Source organism: Nicotiana sylvestris, chromosome 6 (genome assembly GCF_000393655.2).
Source record: "Nicotiana sylvestris chromosome 6, ASM39365v2, whole genome shotgun sequence".
NCBI classification, from domain to species: domain Eukaryota; kingdom Viridiplantae; phylum Streptophyta; class Magnoliopsida; order Solanales; family Solanaceae; genus Nicotiana; species Nicotiana sylvestris.
Genome location: NC_091062.1, coordinates 207,511,430 through 207,535,097, shown reverse-complemented (window position 1 = coordinate 207,535,097; position 23,668 = coordinate 207,511,430). Strand labels below are relative to the sequence as shown.

General features: G+C 37.9%; 1 protein-coding gene across 1 annotated transcript; it reads left to right on the top strand.

Moving 5' to 3' along the window:
* The first annotated feature begins 5,791 nt into the window (after window positions 1-5,791).
* LOC104222142 (uncharacterized) lies at window positions 5,792-6,765 on the top strand. The gene has a single exon (XM_009773339.2). The coding sequence runs from the start codon at window positions 5,930-5,932 to the stop codon at window positions 6,497-6,499; it is 570 nt and encodes a 189-aa protein (XP_009771641.2). The 5' UTR covers window positions 5,792-5,929; the 3' UTR covers window positions 6,500-6,765.
* The last annotated feature ends 16,903 nt before the right edge of the window (window positions 6,766-23,668 follow it).

Genomic DNA, 23,668 nt, shown 5'->3' with positions numbered 1-23,668 from the left:
ATATTCATGTTATAAATTATATTTTTTTTAAAAACATGCGGAGTTGTGTCCCGCGCACGTGTACACAATAATATAGATAATATTTTTATTATAATAATTATTTTCGAAATTATGCTTTAATAAAATCAAGAACATTTGCCATTTTTGTATAATTAAGTAGTGCACCTCACATCTCGGGTTTTTATGAAATTAATAATGATATTCTCCGAGGAATCCCTTTTATTAAATATTCGATCGAAGTTGCGCGAACGCATAATCCGAATTGCTTTTAGAAATATAATCAGGTTACGCGAACGTATCCCTAATCACAAAAATATTCTTGATAAGGTTCTCTACAAATTGTTATTATGTGTTGACCGCGAGCCTTGTTTTACACATATGAATCATATACCTCAAATTTTAAAGAATTAATGACGTGAAAAAGAAAACAGACAATATGTATCTAAAACTAACATTTTTTCGTGGATACAACATTTGGATGTCCATAAATCGAATCGTGTATAAAATTGGGAAAGAACTTAAAATGATAAACAAATTAATAGTTTCCGCAGAATCTTCATTGTTTCATTTAAGGCGAACTCTTCTTCTATATATCTTTTACATAAAATGCCACGATTCGTTTATAAATCCTATGTCCTTCTCATGTATTTGTTTTAGTCCAAAGTTGCAATGGTTTGGTTAATGTTTGCAATGGAAGATAAGAGTCAAGTTGATAAGAAAGAGAACTATTATACAAATTGATTCAATAAAATTACATCACATGCAATATAGTTGTACGTTTGAACCATTCCTACGTTTGAACCATTCCTAATATTGTATCAACTCACCTTCCACATATGATTATATATATACTCATCATCATGCCATATATGAACATACAACTTATATCAATCTAAACCAAAATCAGATTTTTTACAAGATATACTAATAATGTAATTTCTTGATACTTCCATTCTACTTTACATTTAGCTAACAATATTACGGGATGTAATTAATGGCCCATTTTATGCCATGTTCCCTACCTTGATATTTCAATCATGACTTCACTTAATGAAAATTCCGAAATAGATGATATTATTACAACGCTTAAACGAACTTTAAGAGGTAACAATTATCTTATATTCATTACGCCAAACGTACTACTATATTAATCAACTGAAACAAAAACCAAATTTTTAACTAATGAACTTGAACGAATGGAAAACAGAATTATAATTCCCGAACTTCATTAATTTGTCATGTTGAAGCTTTTCGTGACATGAATTTACAGATATGTACCTGATATTGGAAGCAAAAGAAAATGAAGATGAGAATCAGCAGCAGTAATAACAGTACAACAGCAACAACTGCCCAGCAACAGTAACAACCCAGTAACAGACCGGTGGAGTAGTAATCCCAAAAATAAAAGCTTTAAGCTTTGAATGAAACAACAACCATTAATACTAATTTCAAACAAAGAAAGAAAGCAAAAGATTTTTTAGTTTTTATTTTTATTTTTTGAAAGCTTAAATATTTTTCGGAATTTTTCTTTCTCTTAAATGTTCAGCCCTTTTTTTTCTTCTCTCTTTTTCTTCTCAGATTCGTGTGTATTTTTTCTTGTCTGTATGTGTTCTCTATCTGATTTCAAGACTTCATATATATAACCCATCCCATAAACCTTTCAATTAATTAAAATCCATACTTTTTCCCTACCCAACCCATTATCTTCCCACTCATCCCCATTACATTAAATAAACATATCACACCACCCCATTTCATTTTGTCCCCCATGCTTCACTTAAAATAATACAAGATTCCCCCCACTACATTTTGTCTTGTCCCCCCTTTATATTAAATAACCATATCACAACCCACCCCATTTTATTTTGTCCCCCATGCTTCAAAATAAACAATTACAAAATGTACAATTCCTAAACTACCCCTCCGACCCTATTACAAATTACTATTTTACCCCCGAAAGTACTGTAAATTACCAAACTACCCATCAGCTATAACACATCATTTAATCAAACTTTAACCAAAATATAGGCAATATGATTAATTTCTAACAATGTTCAAACAACAAATTTCATGAACATGATTTCTTCAACATTTCAATAATAAATCACATGAACATGATTTCAACCACAAATCATATGAACACAAATTGAACAACCAAGAACAACTAAAATTTGATTGAACAATATTTTTAGAAACAACAAACCTATTTTCGGATTTAAACAACAACAACAATCAAACAAGTACATTTAGATTTCTAAATTCAATAATATTGAACTTAAAATCAATTCTAACAACATTACAACAAACAATTCCTATATTAAATTTAAACAAGATTATGAGACAAATTCAAGAAATAATCATAAGTGATAAACAAGAAATCAAACTATACAAATTTCGGATTCAAGAACAATCAAACAAAGTATGAACATGAATTAGTCTATTTTAACACAACAAACATGACAGATTAAATGATTAAATCAATATATTTCCTTTAACACAACTAAATTCTTTTTAGACAAATAACAAGATCGACGAATAAACAATTATGAACTTAAGCTTGAACTTAACAATATCAACAATTTCTAACATAAACACATGAAACAAATTGAAGAAACAATTAATTAAACTTCAATTTGTATCTAACAAACATTAAACTAACAAATATTCACTTAAACAACAATACAAACATGAAATAAACATGAAACATAACTAATTAATCTTTCGTTTGAAATCTGAAAAATTAATTTAACAAACAACACATGAGCATGAACTAAAAATTAATTCAAACGATAAACAAAACAAACATTTGCCGATTTTAGATTCGAAAATATCAAAGCAAAATACGGACAAAATAAAACTCAAAAACTACTAACCGGATCGAAATGAAATATGTACGGACTGTTTCGACGAACCTCGAATGGGAATGAATCTGTCCGGATTCGACGACGAACTCAACGACGAACTCACCTTCCTTGTAAACTTTGACGAACTCAAAACGACGCTCGAAGACCTCGACTAAAACTCAACCGAGCAGCTCGTCTGAAGATATAACAGCTGGAACGAAGGAGAAGTGATGAACGGAAGCAGCTGGAAGTGAAGAAGAAGGTGGAACGGGGAGCAGCTGGTCGACGTTTGGACGCCATGGACGTGAAGCAGAAGCAACATCTCGGAGATGGATTCCATGGCGACGCTCAAGCTGAAGAAGACGAAGAAGAACAGCAGCAGCTGAGGCTTGTTTTGGCCTCAAGCTGCTCGACGGAAGCAGCTGGTCGATGCTCATCCATGGCGGAATGGACTGCTCCCGATGGCAGCGTGCGAGCTTGGCCGTGACGAGCAGCGGCGATGGGAGCTTCGAACAACAGCTGACTCGTCGAAGCTGTGTTCGTTTGGTTGTTTGGTTGAGACAGAAGCAACATGGTCAGCCATGAGCATCGAGCTCAAGCTTGAGCTCGACGAGCTTCGTCAATGGCGGATAGGGCTAGGAATTTTGGACGAAGAAGAAGGAAATGAAGACGATATAGCCATGGGTGGTCGGAGAGCAGCTTTGTTGCTGCGTTAACTGTTGGACGAAGGGTGGTCGACGGGCGGACATGGGAGGGCAACTTGGAACTTGAGGAAGAAGAAGAAGATAGGAGGGTGGCGGATGATTTTGCAATTTTTTTTTAGGGTTTTCTTCATTTTGTTTTGTTTTGTTTTTTTGTAAAATGTAAGACAAAAGGGGTTTGGGTCTTTTGGGTTATGGACTGGGTCGACCCAGTTCGAAATGGACTGGGTCGTAGGGAAGATTGGGCCAATTTTTGGGCCTGTGGCTTGAAATTGAAGAAGAGGCCTAATTCCGACTTTCTTTATATATTTTCGCTCTCTTTTCTTCTTTTATTTCTCTAAAACTAAATTATAAAAATACTTAAACTATTATTAAGAACTAAATTAAGTTATAAAAGCGCAAATTAACTCCCAATAACAATTAACGCACAATTAAGTATTAATTAAGCATAAAATCGTATATTTGGACATTAAATGCTAAACGATGCCTATTTTTGTAATTTTTAATTTTTGTAAAACAAATTTAATTACTAACAATTGTAGAATTAAATCCTACATGCAAAATGCGACATATTTTTGTATTTTTTTTATTAATTTAGCAAATAAACATGCACAGACAAATACAAATAATTATTCAAAATATCACAAAATATCACAAAATTGCACACCAAAGAAAAATCATTTTATTTTTGAATTTTTTGGGAGTAATTCTCATATAGGGCAAAAATCACGTGCTTACAATGACAATGTACTCTTTCCTGCATCAGTTGTGCTTATAAAAAAATGAGACCTCTCTCATGAATTAGTGATAAATTTTATTTTTCTAGAAAAGAAAGTTACAACAGGCGTGACACTCATTTGGATAAGAATTATTCATCAATTCTCAAATGCTAGCAGCCTGAGTATGGATTTATTTGATGCACACTATTTTTGAAAAAATTAGGAATTAGAACTTCCTACTGCTACAATCCCACTAAATTACAGTATTTGTGTTTTATGAAAGATTTGCACACAGTAATAAACCAGACACATAATCTGATCCACAACCACTACATTACATGAGATTAAAAAAGATCATAACAACGTGTACACAAACACCACTAACAAATTTTTAGTAATAAAACATCTCAATATACACAATTTTTCCTTGTTCTTGAGTTTTGATATTCATATAATATTTATCAAAATAAAACACAGTATAATACAAAATGTTGGGCCCGGGCTTGCACGGGCCTATCCCATCTAGTATATATATATAATTTTGACAAAATTTCTGATTTTGCCACCGCCCGTGATGGATTACTTTCAGAAGCGGAATCAGGATTTGAAGTTTATGGGTTCCGAATTTGCTACCGAACTCATAACTCATTTAGTTACTGGGTTCACAGTTAAATATTTATATATATTTAGTTATTTTCTAATACAAAATAGGGTTGAAGTAAAAACTAATGGGTTCATCCGAACCCGTTAATCATACACTACCTCCACCCATGATTACTTTATTTTTGAATGGGCGGTAACATTGGGTAAGTAAGTGTTGGCATGAAAAAGATGAAGGGTAATCTCAAGAAAGAAGCCTCCTTTTCTATGCACCTTAGCTTCCCTGCCTTCAGCAGCCTTCTTAAAGCTATTGTAGCTTTTATTTATGGAGTACATAATTAAAGCAATTTTACCTTTAGAACTATATGAGGAAGACAAAGTCAATAATGCACGTATCCTGGCAAGAAATAGGCCACGTACACATAAAAGCCAACAGGTACTATTGTTTTTTCCGAACCAGCTCTTTGACAACTGATTTTAGAAACAAGTTTATGTTGCCTTTCCGCTTGCGTTTAAAGATTGGTACATATCTGTAAATGTACTGTATTATTTCTGAAACATGTTTTTCCTTAATTCGTAAATATTTTCTCTTTAACGTTCTTGTTCATGTAATTAGTATGAGTATTTCCTTTAGCAGATACTAATTTAGCACTGGAAAAGGTAAAGTGATAGTTTTGCACTGAAAAAGGTAAAGTGAGTTCCAAATACCAACCGTCTCAAATTTGCAATTAATCCATGTGAAAGGAGAGGAAAAAATGGCAAACTTATAAAAGACTCTCTTAAAGCTGGATATCCTTTAATAATTGAACAAATAGAATATTGAATCAACTCCTAATATCCATGTTCCGTGCCCAAACGTGTCAACTTTAACATAAACATGATAGAATACTTCACTGCATCCTCTTCCTCTATATGAAGGCTCCTATATATAGACCTCTCATATATTGCTTCCACATAAACTCACATCTCTACCAACTCTCTCTCCTTACTTCTTAAGTGAAGAAACAAAAATCCACAAACCAAAAAGAAGTCTGCACCTGATATATACTACTTATATACAGAGAGAATGGATCAAAATGTACCAGTAATGGCAAAAAAGTTCTGGAAAATAGTTCGAGTAGCTTTTTTCATGCTGAGGAAAGGGTTATCAAAGAGGAAACTAATGTTTGATCTCAGCTTATTAATGAAGCGTGGCAAAATTGCTAGCAAAGCCGCCATTCAAAACCTCATGTTCCACCATAATAATAATAATACCTACGGCCACCAATGTCCTTCCTCCACCTCATCTTCCAAAGAGTACTACGAATTCAGCTGCAGTAACAGCCCAGCTTTCCACCTTCCCTATAACCTCAACAAGCGCAGTAAGCACAGTCATCACCATGCACCTGCAACTGACGACGACGTTTTAATGGTGAACGCGGCCGTGTTGAAGGCGTTGGAGATGATTCAGAGTGAAACGGCGTCGCCTGCTTTGCCTGGATTTGGGAGAACTCCTACGGCGAGGCAATTAAGGGTAACTGATTCGCCGTTTCCTCTTAGAGATGGAGAGGGTAACAGTCACGTGGATGAGAAAGCTGATGAATTCATTTCAAGATTCTACAGAGATTTGAGACGAGAAGCTTTTGCTTTTGCTTAATTTTTTTTTTTTTAAAGATTTTGAGAGTTTCATGCATGTAATTGTGTCCTTTGCAATAAAGAAGAAGGATATTGGATTTTAAACAGTTTCTCAGCGTTAATTGGTGGAGTAGAGGAAAATTTGCCGCTTCCATTATCAGAAGAAAAAGAAAATAATGCTATAGTATATAAATGTGATGATACCGTCCCTTTAATTTTGATTCTTCCTATGACATTTTCAAGGCTAAAGTCCTGAAATTTTGCATCCAAAAAATTCTCTCTTGAGTAGATTGTCGAGTATTCGTTACCTTTTCTTCTCGAAAATAAGAAAAGTAAAAAGTGAAATTAGAAATCATTATTTACTCCTACAAGTTAAAGTAAATCATATTGAACAAGGTTAGTGTTTAACCAAAAAATTGGATTTCGGTCAAAGCTTTAATTTAGATGAACTCGGGTTACTGATAATCAAAAGAATATATGAAAGAAAGTAATTTGGCTAGTAATAAGATAATCAGAAGAAAAACAAGTAAATCGGTATATTCAGATAGTATTTCGTGTCCCTACAATTGATCCGTTCTCTCCCTTTTACAGCTATTTTGGAGATATGCGTTTTGCTTTTGTCATAATAAGGCCATTATGGACAATTAAAGACATTAAATGCTATGTTACATAATCATTGTATTTAATACAGATTCTCTAACGTTTTTAGTATTTAAGGCTCATTAAATGTTGTATCTGTATTCCCATGTAGTGTCAGATTCATTCCCCTTGATTCTTGGACTTAAATAAGTACGAGCGCTGAGTCTTTTGGATAACCGCTCGTGCTTCTTCCTTTACCTCTGCTCATATCTGTTGCAACTCGTGCCTCTTTGCTAGTTGTAACTCTTTGACCAGTCTATGTGTCACGACACGTCATCTTTACACCACTTTAATATGTAAACTCAATTCTTTCGAATACAGATGGTCCCCCCACTTGCCATTTATTCATCGATTGAATATTTGGGAAGTGAATTTCACTAAAATGAGGATTTTTGTCACCATTAATGCTATGACAGAATCAATGCTTCAATTGTCACTTTTCTTTAATGCTCTTCACACATGTCACCTTTTCATTAGTTCTACAGTTTTGCAGCACTTTTTAAGGCTTTTTCACAGCTTCACTATTCACGAAGCGTCAGTTATCATTATTATGGTCCTTCCATCATCACCCCTTTTTCTTTGGCGGTTGCTTATCAGTATAAATATAACTTCCTTCTTTGTCTTTACCACATAAAGTTTTCTGAACATCCAATTTTCTCAAATCTCTGTTTGCTTCTTCATCGTATCATCATGTCTTCACCAAACCCTAACCCTAGAAGGGTTTCCATTGTTGATACCTTCCCTAATGCCCCTAGTAGTAGCAGAAGAGGAGGTAGGCTCCGTAGTTTAGGGTATGCACGTGGTTCTTCTATTCCTTCACCTAGTTCTGGCCCTTCTTCTAGAACTACAGGTTTTCTTTCATAAAGATCTTCTTCTAGGGATAAAGAACCTTCTGAACCTCTTCGTGAGCCTTCAGTAGAAGAGATAGTTCCTGCGGAACTATCTTTTTATCATGACAGAGAGTCTCTTAGAAACCAAGTATCTTCTTTAGATCGTGCTGATATCTATCCCACTCAAATTACTGAAGGTTTGATTTCTATAGTTCGTAGAGACTACCATTGGAGTCATGATTTTCCTATTATCATTCCCAATCCGAATCAAAGAATACTTCTTATTTAACCGGATTTTCCTTTGTTTATACATACCCTTTTACTTTAGGATTTAAACCAGCTATTGACCCTGTTATCCTTGAGTTCTGTCATTTCTTTGATGTTTGCTTGGGTCAAATTGGCCCAATAATATGGAGGGCTATTGCATGTTTGAGGCATTTGACCAACACAGCCAATGTGCCTTTTACTTTCCCTCATCCGATCCACCTTTACTCCCTAGACTCATTCGTAATGGTATTTTTACACTAGTAGCCAGAAGCAAAAGAGTTTTAGTGAGCCCTGAAGATGACAAAGACCGTGGCTGGTATGCCAGGTTTGTTGCTGCCCCCACCGTTGGTTTAGTGGGTGATGAGAACGTTCCCTTCCCTGAGAAGTGAAATTTTGCACGTGAGTCTTCTGACTTTCTCGTACCTTTTTCTTCAAGTTTGTTGATTTTTCTCCTAATTTTCCTTTTCTTTTTTAGCAATCATGGGAGTTGTGGAAGATGTTCCCAATTTCTGTGATTGGGTAGACAAGCTATTGAAGATTGCTCCAATGGATGGTAGATCTTGGAAGACCCTTTCCCGGCGATTTGGTTGGAAAGTAAAAACTCATGGTAAGAGCTTTTATTTTATTTTATCTTACATATATTTTTTATTTCTATGAACTAATTTCAATCCTTCTTTCTATCAGGATTTGCTATTCGAGGAGTTACTGTCGAGGCGGTCGCGACTTCTCGTATCTCTTTGGAAAGGGCCCAAGAAATAATCTTGAGTTCTTCATCAAAGAGAAAAGCCGTTGATGGACAAGATTCTGAAGAAGAGGAAGATGGGGGCTCTTTGGTAACAAGGCCAAGGGCTCGAAGACGCATCATTTCTGATGAAGAAGAAGAAGCATCCCCCTGCCGTTCTATTCCCCTTACCGAGTTTGTTGAGGCCCCAGTAGTGATTCCTGACGATGATGTTGCTCCCGTTGCTGCTCATGACTCTGTTGAGCAGCTTTTTATCAGCGGGTTTAGTGGTGAAGGCTTAGGCCCAGTTTTGGATGAAACACCTCTGGCTTCTTTTTCTACACCCGTGTCTGTGACTCCTTCTTTGCCGATCTCTGTTATTTTTCCTCCGCATACTGTCTTTACTACTTCTATTGTTCATATTCAACAATTCCTCCCCCAATCATTCACCGTGCTGAAGTTGGATCCTCAAGTAGGAGTGGTGCTATGAGGCAAGTGATCATTGAAGTTCCCGCTAAGGTCAATCACTTAAGGAAATCAGGTCAAGCAGATATATGGCTAAAGCCCTTAATTGGACCAATTGAAAGAGCCAAGCTAGAGAGCCATAGCTCTTTGACTTTGATGAATGATATTGTGACGCTTCTTTAAAGGTATTCCCCTTCTCCTTTTTCCTTTGTTGTGCTTTAAAATTTTTTCTATCTTTGAGATTCTCATTTCTCTTCCTTTTTTTAAATATTTTTATAGGCCAATCTTATCGGCACAGAGATGATGAAAAAGGTTGCCCTCTCAGAGCAATTAGTGTGTGATTCTCAATTAGAGGTTGTCACACCTCTTTTTTCCGCCCCCGCGAGGGGTGAAGGAGTTTTTCCAATTAAAGGACAATCGAAACGGGATTGGTTTGTTTATTTCAGAGTCGCCACTTGGGAGATTTAGGGTGTCCCAAGTCACCAATTTAATCCCGAATCGAGGAAAAGAATGACTCTGTTTAACAGTCCGCGAACCAGAAATCTGGATAAGGAATTCTGTTAACCCGGGAGAAGGTATTAGGCATTCCCGAGTTCCGTGGTTCTAGCACGATTGCTCAACTGTCATATTCGGCTTGTTTATATGATTTTATACAATTATGAGCTCATGTGCAAGTTTTAACTTTTAACCGTTTTTGTCATTATTATATTTTTTTTCATCAAGAATTGCAACATCATGGAGATACATCTCCAACCACGTCACATCAATGCACCCGTGGTTGTTGGCATATTTCAACTCTGTTGAGATTTGGATTTGGGTCACATAAATGTGCACCCGAGTTTTAAGAAAATTAAATTATTAAAGGTGCGCCTAAAGCGACTAGCGTATCATTTACTTTGGGTAGGGCCGTAAAATTTTGCTAAGCGGTCCATCCCGAAGTCTAAGCAATTTCAAAGCAAATATTTACCGAGGGCCCCACAATTTTATATTTTTATTCGGCGAGACTCATCTCATTCTTATTTTTTAAAAGGAATTTGCAACGTCATGGACATGCATCTCGGACCACGTCACAATCAATATACCCGTGATTAGAGACACATTTCGACTCCGTTGAGATTTGGATTTGGGTCACATAAATGTGCACCCGAGTTTAAGAAGGTAAGATTTATAAAAATGCGCGCCTAAAGCTATTAGCGCATTATTATTTTAGGTAAAGCCATGGAGTTCGCTAAACGGCCTATCCCGAGTTCTAAGTAATCAACACATACATATTTGTGAGGGCCCCGCAATCTGTGCGTTTTATTTGGCGAGGCTCATCTCATTTTTATTTAAAAGGTCGTCCTATAGTGGCTATGTTTTCTATTGAGTTTGTCTCTAATAATGAAAGAAGAAGAATGGGCCAACTTTATTTACATGCTTACAAGTTAGTTATAGTCGGGTTCCGAATATTATTTGCAAAATCCGAAACATGAACGCGTATATGGGCAATCGTTTAGATATTATGGGCCCAGGCCCAATGTGCACAACGTGAAACTCGACCTGGGCCATCCTTATTCCAATTGGGCTTAGTCAACTTATTTTGTATATGTTTGACATTTATAAGGGGGGGGGGCTGAAATATAAGGTACTGCTTGTCTGGTCAAGTAATATTCCTACCAATTTGAAAACAAGTCATTTGTTTAAAGAAGTAACTATTGGGTACCTAACATACTTCTTGACAAACAATAATGAACTAATAGAACATGGCTACTACCACATTAGTCCCTTTTAATTATAAGCAAAACATAGAGTTCTCCAACTAAATGATATGTATAAAGGTTCAATTACATCACAGCTAACTACATGGTTCTAGTAGAGAAAGTAAACTATCATACATACAACTAACGTTCAGTATATTTCTAAAGTTAATTCAAAGTAACTTCAACTCTTCATTTTTGTATTCATGCTTCAAATTTCAGCCTACATTGACCAGTGTATCAGTTGTGTACCTGGTATAGGAAAGCAAAAGAAGAAGAGGAATGATCAATGCAGTAGTAGCATACACAACAACAACAAATAGGAAAACAACAACACAACCCCAGCAGTCAGATTTTTGTTACCAACAGCAAACCCAGCAGAAAAATCCAATAATAACCAGTAGGAGGAACTAGCGACAGATTTAAACCAAGCAGAAGACCAATGAACTTTCCAACCAGCAGAAAACCAAGGCACTTGACTGAAACAATGTTCAACAAATAAAGAACCTAGGAAAGACTAAGCTGGAACCCAGCAGTATCCCAACAAAACAGACGGATGCAAGAAAGTAGTGGTTTCTGATTTGTCAAACACTCAAGAAAAGCAGCCTGAAACTCTTTAATGTAGAAGTTCAGCTTTAATACTCTATCTCTCTGAATTTCTGATGTCCAACCAAAGGTGGAAAGATCAGCCTTGTTTTCTTTGCTTTTCTTTTCTCTCCAAACTTAAAACTGTCCAGCCCCCCCCCCCCCTTAGCCAAAAAATAACTCTATTTATAACCTAATATCTTCTGACTTATGAAGGTTCAAAAAGAACAATAGCTAAGAGCCTTTTTTAGAATTCTGAAATCTTAGTGTTCACTCCTCTCAAAATCAGTTCAAAAATCAGTTTTCTGTCCTTCCAAAATCAGTCCCTCAAAGTCCGTCCCTATTGCTCTCAATGAGTCTGCTTTTTATAGCCAAAAGGGCAAGCACCAACTGCCTTTTTCTATTCTGCCCATACCCCTTAAACTAATCAAAATGCCCATCCTCCTGACAACCCTCTCATGTGTTTTGTACCCAGAAGGTATGGGGAGACTACAATATTCAATTACCCCATGTTATCAAGTTTTGTTCCCCACTATTGTATTAGTTTAATCATATTTCAGTACCCTATTGTCAGCCCTTTTTAAACTAACCAATTTGTGAATTTTTCAATCCCCAAACTACCCCTTTTAACCCCTGTGTATTACTGTTTTACCCTAAGCTTCAACAGACTGAAATTTGAACTTATGGAAGTTCAAACTCAACAACTGCCCTAAACTGAGTTCTAGCTATTTCTCTAATAGCACTGCAGCTACAAACCATTCACGGATAATTTCAAACAATCAGCTAAACTACAATGGTTCGATCAATCATGTGAAGCTATACAAATCAGAACATTTGAACATCCAGCCCTGTAAAACTAATCGACGACGTTTATCTAATCGACTATACTAATTATAACATAGAACAATCAGTCGATAAACAAATAACACGAACAGGGCCCCAAATGGCTTCAGACAGCTTTGCACAAAACAAAGGAACAACATGAATGAAACACTTGGCAACACTGATCAAATAGAGTATGTATCTCACCATACGTATTAAACAATAGACAGAATAATAGTCGACCAAATAAAAAGGTTTTACGAAGATGGAGAAAATTGAAAGAAAATATCAGAAACATCAACAAACTAACTAATCATGTTAACAAACACAAACATCATTCAAACCAAAAACAGAAAAGAAAAAGAAAACTTACTTTGGAAGCTCAACAACAAACGACCCAGGTCTGACTGGATTTGACCATTTGAGGTCGAACAGACTTTAATCGAGGTGTTCTCAATCGAGAACACTTCGATTAAGGTCTATTAGACCCCAACCCTCTGTTTAAACTGGCCGGATTCCCAAAGTTCTTGTGTTCTAGGGTTTACACGGTCTGATTTGGGGCTTGAGGGTTTGTGGGTAGATTCGGACCAAACCAAACTTGGTTTGGTCACGAGTGAGGCCAGGGTAGTGACCAGTGTGAATCTGGGGTGGGTTGGTGTAGATCGGGGTTTTGCTCAAACCTTCAAACGAAGATTCGAGACGATGGGGAATGATTTGAGACAAGCTGCTAACGGATTCATGTTCAGGGTGGTTGAGTGCATCAGGGATGTTAGTTTGGTGGTCACCAGCGTCATGGTTGCCGGGTTTATGGTGAGAGTGCATGGTGGCGGCTAGGGTTTGGAACGAGAAGTTTGGGTTCGTCTCTGGGACGATGGTGCACAGTAGGCGAAGGGGGGGGGGGTTGTTTGGGGCGTGGGTAAAGGGGTGAAGCCTTATATACGGAGGAGGAAAATGGATCCTGGCCGTTGGATCAAGTGAAATTGATGGCCAGGATCCCTTCACTTAAAGGGAACAGTGCCGTTTTGATTGAGTGGGGATTGGGTCGGGCTCAGACGGGAATGAGTCGGGTCATGAGGGAAGCCGGGACTGTTGGATCAATGTAGATGAACGACTCAGATCCACTTGCCTAAAACGGCGTCATTTTGACTTAGCAGGGGCTGCACTGGACCGTCTGATTGAAACAAATCAACGGCTCAGATTGAGGTGCCGAAACGGTATCGTTTTGATGCATCTGAGGGGTCAGGCAATTGGACTGGACCAATGCAATGGATTGGGCCTAATTTTCAATTGAATTTTTGGCCCAAATCCGGTATTTTCTTTCCTTATAATTAAACAAAAATTCCTAATTAAATAAAACCAAAATTAAACTACACAAATATTAATTAACACCTAACAACAATTATCACACGAATTAAAACATTTAATAAAATCACCATGACAAAAAATAGAATAAAAATGCATATTTTGTGATTTTTAAAACCGAATTATGGTTAATTAATTCCTAAATGTACCATTTATTCCTAAATGCATGCAACATGTATTTTTGTATTTTTAACTATAGCAAGGCGAGCATTTACGGACAGAACAATTATCAAAATGTCACGCAAATTCTCAAAATTGTACTCGAAGATAACTTGTTTTACTTCTTTTTTGATTTCTCTTGGAGTAGTTTCCGTGAAGCAAAAATCACGTGCTCACAGCTGCCCCTCTTTGTCCGAAAGCACAAAGAGCTTTCGTGCAAAGATAAAGTGAGCGGATACGAGCGATTTTTGCCCTGTTGGAGTACTCCGTGCGAAGCATTTTTCGAGAAAAAGATTTAACCGAACCTTTGCTTCAAAGGTTTCCTACATATCCCCGGCTAAAGGGGAATCAGGTTAATGTAGTTCGGAAAGTTTTGGTAGCTGGGACTACCATGGGACTGCGATTTGCTGTTACTGCTGCTGCATGCCGTTACTACCGCTTACCGATCTCCTTATTACACCGTGCTTAAAAGAAAAATCAAGAAGCTAGGCTAGATAACGGATTACAAGATCCCATCTATCTTCCATTTGTTCTTGATACCTTGCTTTCTTGTCGGCTTGCGTCTATTCCGGTGCTTCTTTCTTCTGAGAACTGACGGGGATGATACCGGCCTTTTGCTTCTCTGAATACCAATTCTCACTATCTGGTTCTGTCCACTGGTGGATATGGCTTCCTTTATTAAGCTTTTGTTATGCTGGGAATAATTTGATGTTCAAAAGCCGCTCCTCTCGAGATTTGTCTTATCTCCCTTTTGGCTCATGCTCTTGAATTTGCGCTGGGATCTCTTGTTGCAACCTTCTGTTTTCTGGTGAGTTGCTGGGTTCAAGACCTGAAAATGCAAAGACTAAAAAATATTCCTCTTGTTATACAGGTGGGCGCCTATTTATCTAAGACATGAAAATATTCCTCTCGTTATACAGGTGAGCGCTTATTCATCTAAGACATAAAAATATTCCTCACATTATACAGGTGAGCGCCTATTTATCTAAAAACATGAAAATATTCCTCTCATTATACAGGTGGGTGCCTATTTAACTAAGACATGAAAATATTCCTCTCATTATACAGGTGAGCGCCTATTTATCTAAAAACATGAAAATATTCCTCTCATTATACAAGTGGACGCCTATTTATCGAAAAACATGAAAATATTTCTCTTATTATATAGGTGGGCGCCTATTTAACTAAGACATGAAAATATTCCTCTCATTATACAGGTGGGCACCTATTTATCTAAAAACATGAAAATATTCCTCTCATTATACAGGTGGACACCTATTTAACTAAGACATGAAAATATTCCTCTCATTATACAGGTGGGCGCCTATTTAACTAAGACATGAAAATATTCCTCTCATTATACAGGTGGACGCCTATTTAACTAAGACATGAAAATATTCCTCTCATTATACAGGTGGACGCCTATTTAACTAAGACATGAAAATATTCCTCACATTATACAGGTGGGCGCCTATTTAACTAAGACATGAAAATATTCCTCTCATTATACAGGTGGACGCCTATTTATTTAAAAACATAAAAAGTATTCCTCTCGTTATACAGGTGGGCACCTATCTATCTAAAGCATAAAAGTATTCCTCTTGTTATAAAGGTGAGCGCCTATTTATCTAAGACATAAAAAGTATTCCTCTCATTATACAGGTGGACGCCTATTTAACTAAGACATGAAAATATTCCTCTCATTATACAGGTGGGCGCCTATTTATCTAAGACATAAAAATATTCCTCTCGTTATACAGGTGGGCGCCTATTTATCTAAGACATAAAAAGTATTTGAATTTCCTCGTTCCTCCGAGAAATTTTTTGACAATGGCAGAAAATGTTCTGCCCCGGTTTTGGTGACTTTCTTTGTGGCGTGTCTTTCTGCCATCATCAACCTTTATTTTCCTATAGAAATCAAAGAAAATTTTGTTAGTTGTGAGCACGTGATTTTTGTCTTACGCGACAATCGCTCCAAAAGAATTAAAAAATAATAACAAATGGTCCTGCTGTACAAATTTGGATTTTACATGGCACTTTGTTAATTATTTATGATTTTTGCCCATTTTTATTAAAACAAAATACAAAATGTATGTGTCGTGCGTAATGTGAACCGTAATCCGATTGTTAAATGGGAGATCACAAAAATACGCATTTCTTTTGTCCTGATTTGTTGCCTTGTTTAATTTTACCTACTTTTAACATTTTATACGCGTGAAATAAATATGTTAAGTGTTAATTAATGGTGTCTAGTTTTATTTAATTAGGTTGTGTATTTAGGAAATTAGAAATAAAGAAAAAGAGGGTAAAAATTTGTTTTAAATGAACCTGGGCCATGCCCATTTCAAAATCTGAAGCCCAAATGAACAACCCAAGCCACCAGTACGAACAGCCCACCCCGAGGCCACAAAACGATATAGTTTAACACCAAAACTACGTCGTTTCAATGCCGATTCATCTCAACCATTCAAACCAAACTGATCCAACGGCCAAGATCTCACACCCCGTACCCACTAACAGACTCGACCCGTCTCACCCGGACCGACCCCAACCCTTTACCCTCAAAACGACACCGTTCCCCGTTAGTTGAAGGATCCTGGCCCTTTATCACGTCACATCCAACGGCCAGGATCCACCTATCCACTAACTATATAAACCCATAACCTTACCCTGCCCCCTATCCGAACCCCAGCCTTAGGTCACCTTCGTCCTCATCCCTTTCCCCTCCAAAACCCTAGCCACCCCTGTATTCTTCACCATGAAAGCCGGCGGCATGGACGCCGGTAACCCCACCCTTAACACCATAGAACCCCCTTGCCATCCTGAACATGGATCTGTTAACTACTTAACTCGAATCCCTTCCCACCGTCTCGAATCTTCGTTTGAAGATTCGAGTCGGAACTTGACTTACACCGTTTAACCCCAGTTTCACACCAGACACTCCCCAGACCCCCCTCGTGACCAAACCATGCTCGGTTTGGTCCGAATCTGACCAGGGAAGCATGAATCCCAGATCTAATCTTTGGAACCTTAGGGTTCCTCGTCACTGGTCCGTATCTCGTTTAAACCAAGAGATTAAGGTCTAATGGACCTTAATCGAAGTGTTTCTCAAGTCCGTTCAGCCTTAAGAAAGGTCTGTTCGAATCCAAGTTAAGGTTTTTTGATTTTTCGGGATTTAAGGTGAGTTTTGTTTTGTTTTCTTTATTCTGTTAGTCCATGTTTGTTTAAAAGGCTGTTCATGTTGCTGTGAAATTTGTGTTTCGAATTTTACCGACTGTGTCCTGTCCACCTTGCCTGAACCTCTGTTTGTTTGATTGAGTCCTTCTTCTACTTGTTCTGATAATGTGTATGTACGTATTTGTTGTGCAATAAGTTGAATTTCAAATTTAAACTGATTAACTGATTCCTCGAGTACAATTCTGCTTAGTCAGTACAATTCAAATCATGCGTTCGATACTGTTAAATGTCTGATTTTTGGCTACGATTGTACATGTTATGATTAATATAGTCGAGTCGACATGTGTCGTCAATTAGTTTTCAACTGCCCGAACAATAACAAATCGATTTGCTTCTGGACACATTTGTTTGAATCGATTAGGAACTGAGTTTAGTACATATAATTGTTGATTTGAATCAGGAATGTGAAATCAAATGTTTTGTTTAGTTACAGTTTCTGAAATTGCAGGGCATGTGCACTTGTGCACAACATGTGCATTGGTGCACCACAAGGTGCATTTGTGCACAGCTTGTGCCCTGCATAAGGGCTTTTGAATAAAATAGTTGACAGCACATGCTGTCAGACATATTCTGCTGCCCATTACCCTGCTTTAGTTTAAGAAGTATTAAACCCCATTTAAAAGAGTAAGTCTGCCAGGGAATGTGATGGGGGGGGGGGTTAATACTTAAATAACTAAGTGGAAACTGAAAAGAAGATAGCACATGAGAGGGGTATTCTTTTGGTCTAACAGGCTGTTAAGGGGGGTGATGTTAAGGCTTATAAAAGGGACAGGCATACAAACCTATAGGGGACAGATTTTTGATATACACACACACAGATACAATAGAGAAAGGATATAGAAAAATCAGGAACTGTTTTCTTCACATTGTTGTCGGATTTCATTTGTTCTTCTACTTGTTCAATCGATTCTGATCCTTCCAAGTTTAACTGAGCTCACTGGTTGTAGTTTGCATTGGTTTATTTCCTGAAGTTTGGTCTATCTGGGGTTTCTATTTCCACTGCCTTGTTTGTTACCTGCTGTTACTGCTGCTGTTTGGTGTTGCTCCTATTGTTACTCTGCTGACTTCTATTCTTCTTCAACTGTAAACACTTCCAGGTACACACTTCTGAAATTACTTGTTGTTGAAAGCTTGAAGCTTTGAAGCAGAAATAAAAGAAATGAATGTTGATTCCTTCACAATACCTATGTTCAAAACATGGCCATAGGTTGAATGGTAGTCGGTCCGCATTTGTTTAAGTTCGTTCCAACAACAATTGCTCTGTATAAATTAACATACATTCTGTTTGAGATGAAATATTAGATAGCATTGTTTATTAGATCAGGTGTGTTTTAATGTATATAGCCATTGGGGTCTTGATTTAGTTATGACAGTATAACATAGAATCATTGGCAAACATCTGCATGTATTTTGTCTAGACCACTGAATTGTCCAAATCTGTTGTATTTGGTCCGGGACAAATGTACCCGAACAAACTCTCATGCGGTCACATTAAGATTTTGGCCATGTACGCCAACTCTTTTGTCATATTACTTGATCCGATACAGGTTCGATATTGGGCTTCGGTATAGATTCACTGTTTCGAAATAATGCGATGACTTTTTGAGGAAAACTAGCAGGCGTTTTTTAGTTCAATAAGTAGTAGTTTTCTTATTAAACAACCAATTTCATTTATCAAGTCCAAATAGGCTAGTTTTAAAAATCAAACTTGGAGGTCGTCAACATGAGTTTAGTATATGTTATTAGTTTGCTTGCAATCTCACTTAGCAAATTAATAAGCGTATTCACTCAATGAAGACAAGGTATGAGGTATCTCTCACCGCATAAACAATCAATCAGGTAATCGAACAAAATTCGGATTCGGCAGACATAGTAAAAATTCAGTATGTACTTGTCTAAACAAGTAAGTTTGGCATCTTCCTTTTTTTTTATTTTAGAGACAAACGTAATAGAAATGTAGTCACTTTAGGATACCCTTCTAAAAAATGAGATGAGCCTCGCCAAATAAAAATGCGAATTGCGGGGCCCTCAATAATTAACCATAAAAAATACTTAGAATTCGGGACAGGCCGTTTAGCGAATTTTACGGCCTTCCCCAAGGATAATAATACGTTAGACTCTTTAGGTACGGTTTAATTAAATTACATTCTTAAATTCGGGTGTGCATTGATGTGACCCAAATCCAAATCTCAACGAAGTCAAAATGTGTTGACAATCACGGGCGCACTGATTGTGACGTGGTTCGAGATGCATTTTTACGACGTTGCAATTCTATAAAAATAAATGATAATGATAAAAGCGGTTTAAACTTAATAAAAGCACGTAAGTCATAACATATATTTAAATCAGATATTTAGCTATTATAACAATTTAAGCGACCGTGCTAGAACCACGGGATTCGAGGGTGCCTAACACCTTCCCTCGGGTCAACAGAATTCCTTACTTAGAATTTCTGGTTCGCAGACTTCATTTGGAAAAGTCGAAAATTTCCTCGATTTGGGATTCAAGATAAACCGGTGACTTGGGACACCAAAAGCCAAACCTTTCCCAAGTGGCGACTCTGAATTAAATAAATAATCCCATTTCGAATATTGTCACTTAAATTGGAAAAACTCCCCTCGCGCATTTTAAACCCTTCGGGGCGGGGCGCGCAAAAAGGAGGTGTGACAGCTCTGGCGACTCTGCTGGGGAAAATTAACCCAGAACCACTGGTTCAGGGTTCAAGAATTCGAGCTTAGAATAATTGTTATATTTGGCTTTATTATCTGATCTTTATTACATGTTTTTGCATAACGTGCTAAATGTTATTTTTTTTACCGCTTTGATATTATCTGAACTGTATATAAACTGTGCCGAAACCTTTCTCTTCTTACCTCCGGGGAGAAGCTCGCTGGTCGAGACTCCCTATTCTGTTAGTGTCGATACCTGAAATAAGAAAGAGGTCGGACAAGTTACAAAGCCGGACGATCTCGCGGGTCCCCGGTACGTAGCCCCCTCCTCGACTCGAGTTGTCCGCTCGGGTACACAGTCTAGAACAAATACCCAGGGTATAAACCTAGTATAACGAAACTTCATGCCGGATCCCTAGTAGGAACGTTTATTTGCATCATGTTGCATTTGACTTAGGGGGCTCAACACAGGGGTTGGGTCCGTCTAGGACAGGCAACCTGAAATGAAAAGACCATCTTGCTGCATTCCTATCTGTTTTGCGCATTTATTTGCTTCAGTTCCGCATGCTGACCGGTTTCTAAAAAAAGAAAATAGCAGCGTAGGGAGATAATTACTTATTTTGGAAAAATAAAACCAATGTCCAAGTAGTGTCAAAACCTCGCCGGAATTTTTCTAAAAAAAAAGAATAAAAATAAAATTTGTCTTCTTAGTTTGAGTTATTAAAAAAAATAATATAAAAATCTTTTTTTTATCACTTTCAAAATAAAAAAAAAGAAGGTATTTATTTAAAAGAAAAAAAAAACGGAAAATTCATAATTCAAAAAATGTTGTTTCTTTCGTAGTACCCCTTTTATAAAATCAGACTAATAGTCCAAATATTTCCTAAAAAATATATTTTTCTTTAGTCTTTATCTCTTTTCAAAAGAAAAAAATAAAAAATAAAAAATATATTCTTGTTTTCTAGGTTTATTTGATTTTCTCTATTCACGATAATCTCGAACTACGCAGGTTTGATTCTCACCGGATGTGAGATACGTAGGCAACCCTCGTCGGGTTCAACCCCATTTTTTCAAAGTAGCCAAAATCAATGAATAAATAAAAAAAAATGTGTTGCAAACTTTAAAGAGTCGTAAATAAATCAGGTGATGTTGTTTTGTCATAAATAGCCGAATGTTCCCGAAAGGGACGCCGGAAGGCTGACTTTGCATAAACAGCCACCTTTGAGTCATTTTTTAAGGTTTGGTCCAATTGACCCACACAGCCTTAAAATCCTCGTCACCGAGGCGTTGAAAGGCCGTGTTGGCAATATTGAGTTTTCTAATTCGAAAAACGATAAAAAGAGTCATAAATAAATCGGGTGATGCTGTTTTGTCATAAATAGCCGAATGTTCCCGAAAGGGACGCCGGAAGGCTGACTTTGCATAAATAGCCACCTTTGGGTCTTGTTTAGTATTTTTGTCCAGTTGACCCACACGGCCTTAAAATCTTCGTCCTCAAAGTGTTTAAAGGTCGTGTTCAAAACTTGATCCCCTTTGTAAAATATTTTTGAGTCAAAGTCATTTTTGTTGAAATCACCTTAATAAATGTGCAGGATGAGCACGATGCAAAATGAACATTTTTCAATAATGACCAAAATCCCTGTCAAGTTACGGCTATGGTGGAATGATCTAGGTGCTGAAGGACAAAATGAGGTCAAGAAATATCTGAAAGGTCTCGTGGGTTTGTTGGAAATCCAGCCTCGGGGAGATATCATAAGAGCTTTGGTTACCTATTGGGACCCGGCACACAATGTTTTCCATTTCTCTGATTTTGAACTCACCCCGACTTTGGAAGAAACGGCCGGATACATCGGGAATGCTGAACTTCCCTTGAGGCAAAAATACTTGGTCGCCCCAAGAGTTGTCACGGTACATAGGTTCCTAGATTCATTGAAGATACCTAGAACAGTCCACAACCCGGATCTGGCAGCCAGATTTTGTACTCCATGCTTCATATATGATAGGTACGGTCATGAGGGGGGATTCAATAATCCAATCAACAAACTGTGAAGCAAAAGTGTTCGTCAGAAGTGGGACAAGCACAGACGGGTAGCATTCATGATGATGTTCCTGGGCCTTCTGGTATTTCCAAGGAAAGACGGAAACATTGATTTGAAGATATCCGGGGTCGTCAGCACTTTACTCACGCAAAGTGACAGTACTCTCGCGCCTATGGTGGTATCTGACATCTTTCGAGCTCTTACAGCTTGTAAAGCTGGGGGAAATTTCTTCGAAGGTTGTAACTTGCTCCTACAGATATGGATGACCGAGCACCTCTGCCATCATTCCGAGATTTTGAGCCATGGTTCCCCGGAAAAGACTTGCATAGAAGAATCTTACACGAGAACCAAAGAGATCAGTTTGCCCAAAGGAGTCCTGGCATGGACCTCGTTCTTTCAAGCTCTTACTGCCAGCCAAATACAATGGACGCTAGGATGGTTGCCTGTTGATGAGATCCTATATATGTCGGCAGCTAAAACTTATTTCTTACTGATGGGGCTTAAGAGCATTCAACCTTACGCACCCTGCCGAGTTTTGAGACAGTTCGGAAGATGCCAGACAGTACCTCATGAGGAAGATCTTAGCACTCAAGCAATTGAGATAAGTCCTAACGGACAATTCCCAGAAGCAAAGATTCGCCAAATCTGGAGTGAGTGTCAATATTTGAAATCAGATACTTGCGTGCGGGATCGAGCCAAAGGAGAGACAGCGCCAGGTTACCTTGCATGGTATAGAAGGGAACTTGAGCATGAAAGGCCAGCTAAGAGACCCCACATCCGGAATTTCACCGAATCATCGCAAAGGCAGTGGGATTGGTTAGCAAAGGAAAGAGGCTATTGCGCCGAAATCAGCAGGTTAAAGCAACAAGTAGAAGGCTTGAAATATGAGCACAACGTGCAAGCTGCTACCAATCTGGGAGAGCGGAACAGGTTAATTCAGGAAAACGAAATGCTCAGAGCCCAGATCAAACAGATAAGGGTGGATGCAGATAAACAGCCAAGGCGTCGATCAGACGAGGAGCTGATAAAAAGGTTAAAAAGTGAAATTAGGGAATGGCAAGATGGTTTGGAGAAATCTGAAAATGTCATAACGGAGCTCAGGGCTCAGTGGGATACAAGAACAGATAAGCATCACCGATACTTGAATCAATTGGAAGGCGACCACGAGAAAACTGTTGCTAAAATAAAGAGAGAGATGGCTGCACTTGAGATCAAAGCAGCTAATCAGGCCAAGGATTTCCAAATTGAGAGCAGATACTGGTACGACTCAATAGCCCAGATGAAGTTGGAAGTACGGCGACTGAAGCATCAGCATATACAGGATACTCAAGTATTCAAGATATGTAGCGATCAGATAAAACGCCTACTCGTAGAGAAGAAGCAAACCAGAGATAGGATCAAGGCCATTGCCCATGCCATCACCAGACGATGTCTACGATGTGAGAACATGTCCAGCGTTACCGTCCTCTCGGCAGTGATGGGTTATGTCAAGCAGACTATGCATGAGCTGGAGCAACTTGAGAGGGATATCACGCCTAGGACCGCGGCGAGGCCGAACGATGCCCCGCGGACACCAATTTTCAAAACCATAATGCACTCATAAGTCAAGCCTGTATCTTAGCATCTTCTGCCTGTTTTTCCATCAGGGTGATTTTTAGTC

What these genes read in the sequence shown, in the direction of transcription:
- LOC104222142 (XM_009773339.2), top strand. Translation starts at nt 5,930, where the DNA reads ATGGATCAAAATGTACCAGTAATGGCAAAAAAGTTCTGGAAAATAGTT.